The sequence below is a fragment of the Sus scrofa genome, chromosome 5 (genome assembly GCF_000003025.6).
Source record: "Sus scrofa isolate TJ Tabasco breed Duroc chromosome 5, Sscrofa11.1, whole genome shotgun sequence".
NCBI lineage: Eukaryota > Metazoa > Chordata > Mammalia > Artiodactyla > Suidae > Sus > Sus scrofa.
Genome location: NC_010447.5, coordinates 101,238,014 through 101,254,290, shown reverse-complemented (window position 1 = coordinate 101,254,290; position 16,277 = coordinate 101,238,014). Strand labels below are relative to the sequence as shown.

Genomic DNA, 16,277 nt, shown 5'->3' with positions numbered 1-16,277 from the left:
AATCTATTTTGCCTATTTTCATGCAGCCTACCATTAATGTAATGAATTCATTATGTAGTTAGTTGAAAAAGAACTTGGAGTTTCTGATATTGTTTTCTTTGCCATTATTCATGTTTCTTTACTAATCTCCCACCTGCTCTAAGCCTGGATGGAAGAAAAATACAAAGCAAGCATAGGCAAAACCTCTAGTTATAAAAGAATGGTCATCCTGAGACTTCCCATATAATTTCTACTGTGTTCTTTGCTAGACAAAAATAATTTTTAGGTTTTAAATACATAGAGTTAGAAAATAGATTAACAGTAATAAAAGTGCAAAATGACATAGCCTTGGACTTTTCAACTTTAACCAGTGAAAATGGCTCTGATGCTTTTGCATTGAACATTTAAAGATACTGCATGAAATTTAAGATGAAAAGTTTGGAGTTATTACATTTGAATTAAGTACGTAAAATATCCAAATATATATTAGAAGTAAATACTTTTCACATGGTTTTATATCACTGTTTACTAACCCTTTCTAAGTTCTGGTCATTTTTGGAAAAAATAACTATGCACGTTATTAAAATGTTTCTTTTCTGAACCATGAAATTTAACCTTGGTTCCCATTTGGGGATTTTTTCCATGAGTATGTCGCTTGTAAAAAAATTTTAAGTGCAAAGACAAAAGTCAAGCAAGTACCAGATTGGGAAAAAATTATACTAAAATATAATTTATAGAATCTTAATATTTTAGGTTGACTTATATGGGAAACTATGAAGCCAAGAGAAACTATTGTAAATTCGGGAGGGACTTAGGAATGTACATTCATTACATTTCCATGCTTTTCAGGAAAGTCATTAAGTTTTCCATATAAACAAATATGTTGCCCTTAATGTAAAAAAATTCTTTGGAGAAAAATTACTGTTCCCTAAACAGATTTCAAGCTTATGTTTTAAATTTACTCTGTAGTCACATCTTCTTAAGTATCTAGAATGTTTTAATTTTGATTGTAAAGTAGATACATATTTTTAGACCAAAATTTAGAATGCAATTATAAATAATTTGGCCTCTCTGTTTAGAATTATATTATTGTCTAATTAAAGCATAATGACCAATAACCTTTCAATAAATATTTACTAAACATATACTATCCTTAAGTTATTTAAACTTGTCCATCAAAACTTTTAAATGAGTGTACGTGTGTGTGTGTGTGTGTGTGTGTAGCACATACATACTTATATTTGGGGGGCGTTTGTATTTTCATGCCTCAAACATGAATTTATAAACAAACATCTCTTGGCTCATAGAATTAGCAATTATATAGGCAGTAGAAAAGAATTAAAATCATGTAAAGCCATAGTAAAAGGTTATTGAGTTTGAGACATGGACAAGAAACTATTTAGGTAATAGATGTTGGTCATGCAATATATCAGAATGTCAAGGCTATTTTCACAGAAAAGACCAGGCAGTTATTGCACAAAAAGTGTCTTGAGGGCAGTGAGATTTAGGAACTGCTGAGTGTTTTTGTCTAATAATGTGCTTTCTGTGTAGTTAGGTGTTCCTTACTACCGTGCCCCCCATCTGTTAAGCACATCTGGCGCAAGTGCCAGTAACTGGTGGGATCTGCCGTAGGACATGTGCACCTGTTATGTAAGCCTGGAGTTCACTCATCTGGGGGTCTCCGACCGTCTCTGTGGAGTTCATTGTGAAAGATTAGAGCTGTTCTCCGAGGCCAGTCCAGTCCGTCACTTCCAGAGAAAAGTGCACTCACTGCTGGACTAAGAAGTCCTTCTTTGTTGTCTAACAGGTGCTGGTCACAGAGGATGGAAGAGCAGGGTGTGGAGGAAGCTTTTCAGGACGAGGTGAGTTACGCTATTGTCTGGTAAAGTCAAATCTTAGAATATCATCTTTTTATGTTATTTTCTGCGTGAATATGCCAACTTACAGTAAGTACACTGTCCTAGGGACTCGAGTCGAAAATATATGCACATCCAATTAGACCCCTAGCCTGGGAGCCTCCATATGCCACGGGTGCGGCCCTAGAAAAGACAAAAAAAAGAAAGAAAAGAGAATATTTGCACGTAATTTCACTTTACTTTTAGTGCTTAAAAATTATGACAACATCTAGACATTCTAGGGATGAGTGACGGGATTTTATTTCATTTTCTGTCAAAGGACAGTCATTATTTTATGAATAAAACATGGAAAAGCTCAACAATTAGGGATAACGATCTCTTCTGACATCAAGAAATAATGGGGGTTTTGTTTGCTTGTTTGTTTTGATTCCACTGTTTCCGGAAGTCGCAAAAGGCTAATATAGGCTAAAAACGTGTGCGATGTGCAAGAGTGGGTAGGGCGTGACTAATACGGGCTCAGATCAGGTGCTGCCTTGCATTTCTAATGAGGGGCTCCGCCAAAGGGTTGCCTGCAAGTTCTAAGGCTTCGGATGCTGTACGTGATTAGAAAGCCTGGCATTCCTTTTTGAATTACTTTATTACAAAGCTGTATTTATAATAATTTGAGCTCTCTACAAATACTCATACTTCTAAGATGCCATCGTAATAAAGACCAACAATTTGGTTACGTTTCAGGGAGAAAGGCTACACTGAAATGAACATTGTGAGAAAAGTCAATTTGATGATACCTTGGAGTATATGCTGGGTTCACATACTGCTGTTTTCATTACAAGGTAAGAACTCATATATTAAGTATTTACCTTTTTACTGTGTTTTAGTCTGTCTTGTAACTGGTAGGAGCTGTTTCCCTTTATGTTGTAAAGCCCATAAGTCATTAGCATGGGTATATACTGAATGACACCCAGATCATTTTTTTTTGGGAAATTTTTAAATAATGTATCAGAGAATTTGGCACATGTAGTGTTCATTTTCGGCATCTCTTTTTTAAATGTTAAAACCATGCTTTTATCATGACATGCAGCTGTGCTGGAAGAAGCTTTAACTCTTTCTCTTCTCAACAGTGGTTTAAACTAGTTGTGTAATTTAAGCAACTGAAATTTTATAAGGAGACATTGAGTACTTAAACTTTCTTGATGCCATCAACCCGAAGAATGGTAAAAGAATGTTTTAAGAAGGACTTTAACTGTGGGACTAATAATGGATTTTCCATTATATTATAGTGATCATATTTATAAATACATTTTTATAAAATATTTTCATGGCAGAAAGCATGTATTCACATTCAGCTGTCAGTTTTTCTTCTCTGAAAAGGGCTTGTAGAGGAAGTGGGAGAAATTACTGAAGTGTGAAAGGCTAGCGAGGTCAGAGACACTCTCCTCCAGTCCTCGGAGCGCCTGAACTTCCAGGGAGAAGGCATTTCCGAGCACTGGGAGCTGGCGCGGACTTCGAAGATCCGTTTGGCGGTGTGCTCGCCAGCTGCTGCAGCTTGGCACTTACTAAGGCTAGGACCAGGACTAAAACTTGGAACTCTGACTCTCAGACCCGTGCTTGTTCCACTGCGACATGCCTCTGTCGGGCCCACTGGGCCCGCTCCTTCTGGATTTCCACTCACCCTCATGACTCGCAGGGAATTTGCTGGTCAGAATCCCCTAGAAAATGCAAAGTAACTAGTAGCAAAACTCAGTCTAAATTTTAGATGTTAGGTTAAAATGATCTGTTTTATAATCAAAATGTGTGACCAAGGTATTTGGGTAACGTCTTCATTCTTATATATATATTTATCTCTGGCAGGATCTATTTGTTCATCATCCGTCTTGACAAGAACATCAAAGTGAGTAAGTCTTGTCTCTAAAGCATAAAGATAATGGGAATGAGCAAAACCAAGCCTGTCGCCATGTCTGCTTTTGAAAAGGAGGAAGGGCTTATAAAATCAGGGCATGAGATGTAGTCTTTAACACATGTCCACAAATTAAGTTATTAGGCATTCAGGAGTTCCTGTTGTGGCTCGGGGGAAGTGAATCTGACGCGTATCTGTGAGGACGCATGTTCAATCCCTGGCCTCGCTCAGTGGGTTATGGATTCCACGTTGCCGTGATCTGTGACATGGATCGCAGGCATGGTTCGGATCTGGCATTGCTGTGGCTGTGGTGTAGACTGACCACTCCAGCTCCAATTCAGCCCCTAGCGTGGGAATGTCCATATGCTGCGGGTGTGGCCCTAAAAAGACAAAAGAATTAAAAAAAATTACTAGGCATTCAGCTCCTTATTTATGAAGCAAAAATATTTCCTGTCGTTTTCACTACAAGAGGAGTTTTGGGTGGTGTCCAGTACTATAGATACCACAGAGATAGTATTTACACTTCAATGATGTATCGGTAAAGAAGTTGTATTCAGTAATTTCCTCTTTCAATACTGTTATTATTAATGTACGCTATTAATTAGAAGTGTGCTGTATTCTTAACATAGAGTAAAACAGTTTTTAATGGTAAAGGGAAGAAAACAGTTTTAGCAGTAAGTAATGAAAATCATTTTTGGTGAAACTGATCTGCTTAATGAAAAGCAGAATTCTGCTCACTGTTTGGTTTTGACACCCACGGTGTGACTGATGTGCTCCCTCACGTTCACATTACTTGGAGACGTGGAAAGGGGGAGAAGTGAGTATCATGTTTGAACAAAGGGAACCTGCACTTGTCAAATAGGTTTCTCACCAGTTTTCTGCAGGCCTGGGGAGAAATGGCCAGTGTGTGTTGGCGCTACAATGTTGCACGATTTTGTTTATTTCTCTATCTCAAAGTTCCTTCCTAAACTACAGTTTACAGCAGAACCTGGAGCGATGTGGGGACGTTCCTGAATTTTGTAAAATGAGACCGCACCACCACCCACATCCAACCCCTCCAGAAGCGGGAGGGGGCCGTTTTCAAATGCTGCACCAAGAAAGACCTCTTTGATAACGCGATGGAAATCGGGAGGGAAACACCGGCTCCTCTTGGGAAAGGCTTGTTCAGGTTTGCCCAAAGGGCCTTTGACTATACAAGTTCTTTCTGTTTTCTTCCAGAAACGGCTTTCATGAAAATCCGCAGAAAAGAGCTCTTTTAGCGGCCCAGGTAGGTTGTGCCCCAGGTGGAGAGAGAGGCCGAGAAATAATCCCTTCTGCTTCGGGCCTCTGCTGTCACTTCAACAATGAGAGCTTTGTGGAGGCAAATAAAATGCTAAAAACCAGATAGGAAGGCGGAGGAAGAGGCATAGTCACCTCTCTACTGCTGTTTTTCGAAGCCTCCAGTTCTGACCTAGTTCACATTTACTCGTTTGTGGTCAAATGCTTTTTTCCTACTGATAGGCTACCAGATTTGTGGAAGATTTAATCTCATCTACTTTGCTAGAAAAATTTAATTGGTTTAAAAAATAAGCACAGCATCAGTTAGGACAGTGATAATGGGACAAATACAAGCAAACAGCGTCCGAAGAAGGAGCGCGAGGTCTGAGTTCAGAACCGCAGAAGGGCCTCAGAGATATCCCGGTGTCCTGACACGGGCTTTATGTGAGCAAATAAATTTAAATTGAAGACCCTGATGAAGAGGTGACCTTTCTTTTTCAGGAGGGTGGTTGTAGCACTGAATTTGAGAAGGTCTTTTTGCTTGGGTCCCTTTATATAAAGGATATTGGAAAATATAATTACATTATCTTAAAGCTATGGGTGGGATGTTTAAATGGGTGGGTTTAAAAAAGTATTTCTCTGCTAAAGACGGATGGTAGGCTAATGTGAACTTAATAAAGACATTTCTCTGGAAAGCAATATGATTTGAGTGTTTATGTAGCAAACAGCTTATATATTCAAGGAGGGCTTTGTCAAATACTGAATTGCATTGGATTTCCATGATCATTTTCTGATGGTTGCCTTATTGTTTTATATTTTATGAACTTGATTAAAGAGAATTGAAGACAGATTTGATATGCTGTTGTGACAATTAGAAGTCAGAACCCATTTATTCTTATCAAGAGTAGAGATCTTTCTTTGTACTAAAATGGCAAAAGCAGGGAACACTTTTTTTCCCCTAAAAAGAGTGTTTTGTGTACTTAAGTACTTATGTGTTATGTAAAATGGTTAAAATAATTTTTCTTTGAGAAATGTCCAATATATGTTGTCGGTAGATCATATTAACTATAAAAAAAAATCAGCATGTCTCAGGAGAAAGTCCAGTTTTGGGAAAAACTGCACTTTTCTATCATTTCTATGATTTTTCCATCTAGTAGCATCCACTCGATTGAAGAACCTGTGAAATACACCCCCACAGTTGTCGTATGATGCAGCCTAGGGATGACGGGCTTTTATTACTGTTGCCGCTGGGTTGTTTTTAGCATTTGTATAATTTGCCCCCCAGGGTCGTATTAATACCTCCCTTTTGTTACCAAGTTAGAAATAAGTTACCTTGATTGCTCTTCTAGAGAGAAGAGCAGATTGCTTGCGCTTCTGTGCCCTGCAGCTAGAGAGCATGCGCCCAGGTTCGTTAGCGTCTGAACAGATTCTAGGAGAGGAGATGCTAAGGAAGGGCTGTGAGGTCACGAGCATGTGTTGCCCCGTCTAGGCTTGGAATTTCCTCTGTCACAAGGCCACTCGTGTCTGCAGACTCGTTCCCCTGCTCTAGGAAGGTAGCGCACGGATGGACAGATATCTGTGCTGAGGGATGTGTTGGCAGTGAGATGCACAATGAGCAAAGAAAGAATGGGCAGAAACTTCCGTCAGTGGTGTATTTGTGCACTGCACTGCACGAGTCTCATCGAAAGACTATTTCTCGGTGCTTTGCACGCGTCTGTGGAGCTACAGTCAGCGCCGATGAAGCATGGGCTGTCTTCTTTCACCAGTGATGTGACTATACACACTCACTGCTGGAATTTTTTTGCATTTGCATCACATTTCAAAATTCTTTTCCTGAAAGCAAGGGCAGGCAATGTATTTATTAGAAGGTGCTCACAATTAATGTGTGCAGGAGCAAGGGAGAAAGGAAAGGGAGACTGGGAAGGGAGAAAATCTAACAGCTCTGTTAACACAGGGCTTCTTGCTTTAGCGATTTAGGACTCAGTCTTGCTGGATCCCTATGAGGAGCTGTGTAGACTGCTTTAGAGTTGTTTTCCCAAGGGATGGGGGAGCTGGGGTACTTGTCCACCGTCACCTGCCTCTCACTGGCTGAGGATGGCTTCTGGGGGAGCTTACATACCTGAAAGGCATTTCTCTGGTCTGTCCTCCTTGAACTCCGCCCTCAGGCAGAGAAACAAGGAAGCCAGTGCTTGAGGGTCTCAGTGTGCACAGAAGAGCAGATGCAGGTGAAGTGCGGGGTGGGCTGACAGCCTATGGGGAGAGGCGGCAATAGAACACTTTACAGTCATGGGTCTAAACAGCTCTGGGAGGCAGATCATGTGCCTTTGGATCCGGTTGGTGTTGGTGAAAACATGCAATGACCCATGCTGGAGACATAACCGTTAATAGTAGTGCTTGTTCTCTAGAAACTTAATGTCCGCTGGAGGCAGACCTGTAAAGAAGTCCTTTCTGTGTAATGTGTTCATTGAATCTAAGACACCACCAATTATTTGCCATTATTTTTATGACGTAAAAAATAAAAGGCCTATATTAGATTCCAGATATAAGTGATATCATATGGTATTTGTCTATACGGCACAAATGAACCTTTCCACAGAAAAGAAAATCATGGACTTGGAGACTAAACTTGTGGGGGCCAAGGGGAAGGGGGAGGGAGTGGGAGTGAAGGGGAGCTTGGGGTTAATAGATGCAGACTCTTGCCTTTGGAATGGATGAGCAATGAGACCCTGCTGTGTAGCACTGGGAACTATGTCTGGTCACTTATGTGGAGCATGATAATGGGAGAAAATAGAATGTATACATGTGTGTGTAACTGGGGCACCCTGCTGTACAGTTAAAAAAAATCGTATTGGGGAAATAACAATTAAAAATAAGTAAATAATTAAACCAAATGGCAGTGGTAAGATATGCCATTCTGTGTTCAGATCTGTTGTAAAAATAAAAGCTGCGTGTCACGTCTTAGCATTAGTGAAATATTGTAGTATGATGCATGGAATGCTTTGGTGAGGAGGGTGCTGGGTGACCAGGAGGCTGGTGTGCTGGGGAGTCGTTGCGATTTCCATGGAGAAGGTTTAGCCTGAGTTGGGTGAGAGGATATGGAGTACAAAACAAATTATATGTTTTTAATTTGGTCTAGTGTTATCCAGTGTATTGTTTTTGCTTAATAATAAAAGTAGGTAACATGTTCGCCTATTTTATTATGTGCCTGGAGCTATTCTTGGTGCTTAACTTACCCCATTTCATTTAATCCTCACAATTCTGTGAGGCAATTATTTTTATTCCATTGTGTAGACTGGGAAGCTGAGGCTGAGCAGGTTAAGTAATTTGTTCTAGCTTATAAGCCTGTATGAGACAGAGCTGAAGTCCCGACACACTTTTAGTGAGCATCAGAGTTGCTCCGTTAGAGCCAAAGTAAGGAGAATTTGGTGCCCAGGAGTAATGGTGGTTGTGTCAGATTTAGGCAGTTGTCTGTATCTGTAGAGAGTAAGACCTGTCTTGAGGGAATCAAGGGCATAGACTGTTGTGAGTCTGACTTTGTTTGAAGAGAGATGTAAGAGCAAAAGAATAGGTTGACAGAGTTCCCTGGTGGCTCAGTGAGTTAAGGCTGCTGTGGCTTGGGTTGCTGTGGCACAGGTTTGATCCCTGGCCCCAGAACTTCTGCATGTGTAGGTGTGGCAAAAAAAAAAAAAAAAAAAAAAAAAAAGAGTAGATTGAACAATGAGGATAAACCCTTGGAAGAATGAGAGCAGGGAACCATGAACTTGGGGCTATGATAAGGGCCAAGGACTTTAGAAAAGCGCCTTGAAGTGGTGAGAGAGTAGATGTCCTTTTTTTCCGACATGGGGCAGATTTGCCTGTTAAAAGAAAAAGTATTCCAGTGGAAAATGCCAGAATAAACCTGCAGCCTGTGGGTAGAGAAGGGCAGCTGTTGAGAAAGTGCTTTGTGCCTGAAGTTACATCCTTGACCCCTTTCCTCTCGCCCTTCACTCTTCCCAGGGTTCCTGACATTCTCCGGTCTCACATTGACCGTCATGTGGCGTATTTCTTCCGGTGGATGTAAAATGCTATTGAAAAGGACATTGCCCTGGACTATGCACTAAGTTGGCACTGAGTTGGAATAAAAATCTGTAATTAATTAGGTTAATAATCCACAAGTTATTTGCTACTAAAACGCATTAACCTCTAAAAATCTTACAGGTTTATATGGGTTGTTTAGATTAATACAAATCTTTTACTTGCTGGTTTTCTATGTGTAAGACATTATGCTGGAATCTTTTTTTGTCTTTGTCTTTTGTCTTTTTAGGGCCACACCCACGGCATATGGAGGTTCCCAGGCTAGGGGTCGAATTGGAGCTGTGGCCACTGACCTATGCCACAGCCACAGCCACGCCAGATCCGAGCCGCATCTGTGACCTACACCGCAGCTCATGGCAACGCCGGATCCTTAACCCACTGAGCGAGGCCAGGGATCGAATCCACAACCTCATGGTTCCTAGTCGGATCTGTTAACCACCGAGCCATGATGGGAACTCCTGGAATCTTTATATGCATTGCTTTATTTTTTGGTTATAACTACATGGTGAAGTATGCACATTATTCCAGTTTTACAAATGAGTAAAACATGGTTAACTAAGAGGTTAAGTCATTTGCCTTAGAGTAAGTAATGGCAGAATCAAAACTCTAATCCAGATCTGTTAGAGTCTGTATTTTATGCTCTGAAAGTCTACCCCGAAGTGCCATGGGCTCTCTAAGAAGATACATTTAAATGTCCTGTGAACTTTAACAGCGTCTGCTCTGTGGAGACGGAGGGCACCTGCTCCTGCTTGAGCTGTGGAGGCTTCCGTGGTGGCATCTGTCAGGCGAGTCTCCAGGAAGATGCACTTCACTGTCTGTTGGTCCATCGGCCAAAGGCCTTTTCCCCAGACCCATCTGCTCTTGGAAACAGCAGAAAACTGCTCCTTCTGCAGGCAAAGCATTCAACTATTTTAAATGTTAGACTCCAGGCTCCGTCTGGAGAGGGAAGGGAGGCAGAACCGAGGTCAGAAAGAATAAAGGACTTGTCACATACACTGAAGAAACACAACCAAACCTGGAAGTCAGATCTTCTAACTATAGCCCGTGAGGAGCCCTTTCTGCCTCCCCAGGATTTTGCTGTCATAACCCAAGAAACTACAAAATCAGCACTTGATAATTTCTGTGTTTGTAGCTATTTTCCAGGTTTTCCAATTTGCATGTTTGGCTTAAATTAAATAATACAATTCTCTTGAATTCTTATTTCTTTTGTTTAAAGATTGAAGCAACTTCTCCAAGATATTTCTTCCATGAAGCTTTTAATTGGGGTGAGAGCAAAATAAAAGGTCAGTGCTACATCTGTGATTTTGTATTTGGTTTCTCCAAAGACTCCTTTTGGGGGATATGTTAAATCATCTGCCTATGACTTCCACATAATGTAAGGAACAAACTGAGTCAGGGTGGTAATGGTGCTTAGTAATATTTAAGTTCACTTCGTGTAGAAATTTGAATTAAACTTGACAATATGGACGGTTAAACAGTTTGACAAAGCTGATAACTGCATTCCCCAGAAAGATGTCACTGGGTATTGCGAACTTTTTTTTTCTGAATCAATTACTTGCTCCTTGATTCTTTGGCATTGCTATTTTTGCTTACCAATTTCCCATTTCCATTAAGTAGAATACTAATGATAGTTTGAAATTTCACTTGCATTTTTTTTTGCATTTAAAATAACAAGGATTCCAGACTAGTTTTAGCTTGTTATTTTGTTTTCAGGAGAATAAGCAGGGCTGTAAATAAGTTTTTGAAGGAGATACCTTTGCTTATGTCATTACTTTGACATTTATTGATTGGAAAAATGCAAGATTGGGATCTAAGATAAAACTTAAAGGTAGATTTACCCCTTAGGAAAAAGAAAAGTGCATTTAAGTTTATGGAAAACATCGTTTTTTACCTATATGATCAAAGTTGAAAACAGCTCATTTGTCCTCAGTAAAGATGTACTTAGAGGGAGTTCCTGTTGTGGTTCGGCAGGTTACAGACCTGACTGGATTCTGACTAGTAACCATGGACACTGACGAGCATCCATGAGGATGCAGGGTCGATCCCTGGTCTGGAACAGTGGGTTAAGCATCTGGCATTGCCTGAGCTAGGGCGTACGTTGCCGATGCAGCTCGGATATGGGTTGCCACGGCTGTGGAGTAGGGTGACAGCTGCAGCTCTGATGTGACCCTGTAGCCTGGGAACTTCCATATGCCGCAGGTGAAGATATACTTAGAGAGTTGAATGTCTTTAAACAGAGTCATTTTAGAGCAATGGATCTTAAGGTGCAAGGATAATAGAGTATTGAAACTCTTGCCTTTGGCAGAACTGAGGTTTAAAGTAGCTCACTTAGCAAAGTGCCTTGCATGACCTTACCGAATTACAGAGAGGTCCAGGCTCTAATGCCCTGCCGTCCCTTGGAGACGCTCTGTGGTTCCCTTGGTGGGTTATGTAAATCCTTCCTGCTTGAGTTTTGCCAGTTGTCTCTTGTCCTGTCCTTATTAGAGGAAAAATTTTCACCGTGATTCATTTGTGTTTTTAAAACTCACTCAGGAGCTCATAGTTTCTTTCTTCTTTTTTTCATAATAATCCCTTGGGGCAGTTTTTCTTTCCGTGAAAGAATATTTTTGGTGACAACCAGCAGCGACATTGGCTTCTGCCCCATTAAAATTAACTATGGGTCAGAAAGAATGTGTCACTTGTAATTAAGCCTGAGGAGTAATACACAAACTTCAGATGCAAGGTTTAATCATTCTCTTAAAAAAGTGGGAGCTTCCTTTTGAGCTTTACACTGTGCCGGACTCCTCCAGCCAATGTTGGACGTTTTTCTTTAATCCAGCGCTTGCTCCTGCAGAAGTAGCCGATCGGACGTGCAGCCAGTGCCAGACTCTGTCAAGGGAATCATCTGCAGCTTGTGTATTTCTGGTTCCCATCATCTGGGACAGGGATTCCTTACATGGGAACTTGACCTTTCAATTGCTTGAAGGAGGCTAACCTTTGCTCTCAGGGTAGTTTGAGATGTGAAAGCCTGTCTTTCTTGTTTCACAGCACACATAATGAAATGCGCTGGAGAGAGACTGGAGGGGCTTAAGTCTTCAGCTCATCAAGGCAATAGGCCCAGGGTTCTGTTTGAGCTAATAGAGGTTACAGTTAGTCCAGGCTCAGTCTTGACAGATTATGTTTAGAAGAACTAAGGCACACCAGAGCATAACTTTTTGTCTGCCCTCCAGGTTCTTGTCCTCATGAATGCCTTAACGGAGCTTTCTGTTCTAAGGCTGGGACATGTGACTGTCAAATATTTCAGGCGCTTGGGACACGGTGCCAGATTGGTGAGTTTCAGAGATACTTACGAGAGATTTATGAGATGCTGCGGAGAACATGATGGCATAATTTGCTGTATGAGTGTTCATCCCTTGGGAGACGGGACAGTTATAGTGTGTATGAACTAGAGTACGCACAATTTATTCCCAGCGATTTTGAAACAATGAAAAAGAAAATAGGTGTCCCCCTTTCACTTCTCACTGATCTCTGCTATTTCCACAAGTGTTTTTTCCATTGTAGATGGTACTGGCCATTCAAACCAATTTTTTTTTTCTTTCAGAGGCCGCACCTGCAGCGTATGGAGGTTGCCGGGCCAGGTGTTGAGTGGGGGCTGCAGCTGCCATGCCCATGCCACAGCCATAGCAACGCAGGATCTGAGTCACTTGGTGACTCACACCACAGCGAGAGGTCAGGGATTGGACCCACATCCTCATGGGTACCAGTCAGGTTTATTACCACTAAGCCACAGTGAGAACTCCCAAACCAAGTGTTCATTCATCTCGCTCTTGCTTTATAAATTAGTCTTTATTTGGAGCCACTCATTCTTTTTGACTCTGAAAGGAACAATCTGGACATAAAAAAGAAATATTATTGAGGGCTCTTCAAAGGCAGAAGGTTCTTAAAAAACACTTTTATCTGCAGGGTCTAGGATGGGAGCCTATATCAATAATAACCAAACCCCCCATCTGTTTAACGAATATCATTGAGCATTTACTAGAACACAGGCTGAGCACTGCAGATACAATGGTGAATAAAACAGACATATCCTGCCCTCTTGGAGGTCACAGTCTGGAGGAGGGGACCAACACAACAGGTGCGCAGTAATTACACTCGAGACGTGTTCTAAAGGAAAGCGCAGGGTTTTATCAAAATATGCAGCAAAAGTAAGTCATGCTGCCATGAATCACTCTTTGTTTTCTCATGAAAAGGCCAAAGTTGGCCATGGTGAACACATGTGGGTAAAAATGACAAAAAGAAAGTGTGCAATGGTTGTGCCCTATCTTTATGCTCCCCCTAGAGTGTATTAACACACTGTCTTATTTTTTTTTAACTTCTTAATTTTTTTTTGCTTTTTAGGGCTGCGCCCTTGGCACATGGAGGTTCCCAGACTAGGGGTCAAATCGGAGCTGTGGCTGCTGGCCTATGCCACAGCCACAGCAATGCCAGATCCAAGCTGCATCTGTGACCTACACCACAGCTCACAGCAACAGCAGATTCTTAACCCACTGAGCGGGGCCAGGGTTTGAACCTGCGACCTCATAAATGCCGGTCAGATTCATTTCCACTGAGTCATGACGGGAACTCCAACATACTCTGTCTTCGTATGTATTACACATATTGAGTGCTTAGTAAATGTCACATATTAGTCTATTAAATGTCCGTATTAATCTAGAAGGAAGGGTCTAGAAACCAAAATAGAGTGGAGAGCTATCCACAAAAGTATAAAGGCAAATAGGCATGAAGGCCGCAGGAGATGAAGTTGTGTGATTTAAAACAAACCGTGCTTACAGTGAGACCAGTTTGAGGCCAGCGTACTGGAATACTGTGGGTGCTATTAGGTTATTTTTGAAAGAATTGCAGCGATTAGAACACTCTAGTGCTGCCAGTGTTAATTTTTAGGACCCTAAAGGGTGACCTTTCTTTCTGAGCCATTACATTCGCTCTGTCCTATCACCTGCTTTTACTACATCATTCTCCCCTCTCTTCCTCTCTTCTAGAGTCTTTCTTTGGGGGCACAAATTAAACAAGTTTGTAACATAAATCCTTTCTTCCAAACAACTTGGAGACCATATTTTTCTTTGGGGGAACTTGATAGTTTTGAGAACAATTTATAATTTTATGCTAGCCATTTTTCCCTGTGACGTTGTCCACCAAAGGAGAAAGCGTTTATTTTAATGCAAATTAGAATCACCTACCATAAAAGAGCCTTGTCAGACACAAGTATAATTTGTTTTATTCTGCTAAACATTATCCTGTTTGTTTTCAGTGCCAAACATGGGCAGTGGCAGAGATGGGGTTTGCAAAACCTGGGGACAGTACCACTTTGAAACTTTCGATGGCATCTACTATTATTTCCCAGGAAACTGCTCTTACATTTTCGCAAAGGACTGTGGTAATTTGGAGCCTCAGTACACTGTATGGGTAGGTGATTCTAGGACATGATTAGCTTAAAGATTGTTTCTGGCTAAGTCTGTATTTTTAAAGTACTGGGTACATGATGGAAAATATGTAAAAATCATAGCATGAATACATAGAGCCTTGACTGGGGAAGCAGAGGGCCTAGTTCTGAATGGAATGGATCACATTTGCACCTATTTTGAGTATAGTTCCATCAAAGTGGGGCCGAGGACTGGGAGAAGAGGGGTTTGGATCCATATAGTGGGGACATGTAGGCCTTGCAAAACTGTCCATATCATGAATGTCGTAATATCAGCTCCAGCGGACAGACTCATTCTACAGGTTTTATTTAATCGTTTCGAGGTAAGTTCAGGCACCGATCATATTACTCATTTATGTTTTCTTCTTGACACTCTCAGTGTGATGGCCATCTAGATTTTTTAAATGAACTACCTCAGTATGAACGGGGAGCTGGAATTTGTGTAATGGAGTGTTTGAATTACTTAAACACAGGCTAGAGGATAAGGAGTCAGGCAGCTAATTTCTAGGTAGATTGATACCATGTGATTGAGCCCAGGGAGTCAGTTCTTAGTAGCAGAATCCTCACTTCAAAGGAATTCATCGGAGAGATTTCAGCATGTGCTCTATGGAGTGGCTCTGGCTGAAGTAAGGAAGTCAGGGCCTCCTTCCCTGCCTGTTGTCTTGCTCTGAATTTTCTAGTATTTCAAAGCACAGCCAGCAAACAGCAGTGCTGTCCTTTCGAAAGCTAAGACCCTCCATAACCATCATTTCTTTGAATCTCTGTTGCATTATGTTGGAGTTGCCTAAATTTTCCTCCTCTCCTCGACAAGGTAAATATTAAAAAGTAGGCCCTGAACCTTTTCAAGAGCATCAAATCCATGTGAACTTGAAAGGAAATGAAGCCTATTGAAAATGAACTTGGGGAGCAAAGGGTGAAATGTTGGAAGTCTCTTAAGATAGGGTGGTTAATGGCATACATCTTCAGTTCATACAGGGCTCTAGTTCTCAATCCTTTATTTAGTTATTTTTTTTGTCTTTTCTAGGGCCGCACCCGTGGCATGTGGAGGTTTCCAGGCTAGGGGTCCCAACGGAGCTGTAGCCACCGGCCTCCGCCACAGCCACAGCAACGCGGGATCCGAGCCGCGTCTGCGACCTACACCACAGCTCACGGCAACGCCCGATCCTCAACCCACTGAGCGAGGCCAGGGATCGAACCTGCAACCTCACGGTTCCTAGTCGGATTCGTTAACCACTGCGCCACGACGGGAACCCCGTCAATCCTCTCTTGTCTAGGTAGGAGTGCTGGGTTTATCACTCAAACACCTCTGACTTTCCTTGAAATGTCCTTGTCCAGTGTCTGCCCCTACTGAGGACTGTGATTGTCAGCCAGAGAACTGTGTGATAATAACACACAATACTGAACTGTGCTTTCAGAATTCACAGATACTGTTTCTATTTGGCCCTGCTCGTTGGTGGCATATGCTCTCACATCAGCATATCCATTTATTTTAAATACCATCTGTCCCTTGATTGTAAGATTTTTTCACTTCTTTTACAGATAATTTGAAAAAATTCAAAGACATCTAGGAGTTCCCATTGTGGCTTAGCACTAATGAACCCGACTAGTATCCATGAGGACATGGGTTTGATCCCTGGCCTCACTCAGTGGGTTAAGGATCTGGCATTGTCGTGAGCTGTGGTGTAGGTTGCAGACCTGGCTCAGATCCTGCATTGCTGTAGCTGTGGTGTAGGCCGGTAGCTGCAGCTCTGATTCA

The 16,277-nt window shown here is 41.5% G+C and overlaps 1 protein-coding gene across 8 annotated transcripts in view; it reads left to right on the top strand.

Moving 5' to 3' along the window:
• The window catches only part of OTOGL (otogelin like), a 218,730-nt gene that overhangs the window by 63,964 nt on the left and 138,489 nt on the right, over positions 1-16,277 (top strand). For 4 of the 8 annotated variants that reach the window (XM_021092804.1, XM_021092807.1, XM_021092806.1 and 1 more), the window contains exons 1-7: positions 2,282-2,430; positions 2,571-2,668; positions 3,687-3,726; positions 4,951-4,999; positions 10,280-10,346; positions 12,273-12,371; positions 14,351-14,505. In XM_021092804.1, coding sequence (XP_020948463.1) covers positions 2,426-2,430; positions 2,571-2,668; positions 3,687-3,726; positions 4,951-4,999; positions 10,280-10,346; positions 12,273-12,371; positions 14,351-14,505 — 513 coding nt within the window. In that variant the 5' untranslated portion in view covers positions 2,282-2,425. The other 4 variants (XM_013998114.2, XM_021092805.1, XM_021092809.1 and 1 more) reach the window with 3 other exon arrangements.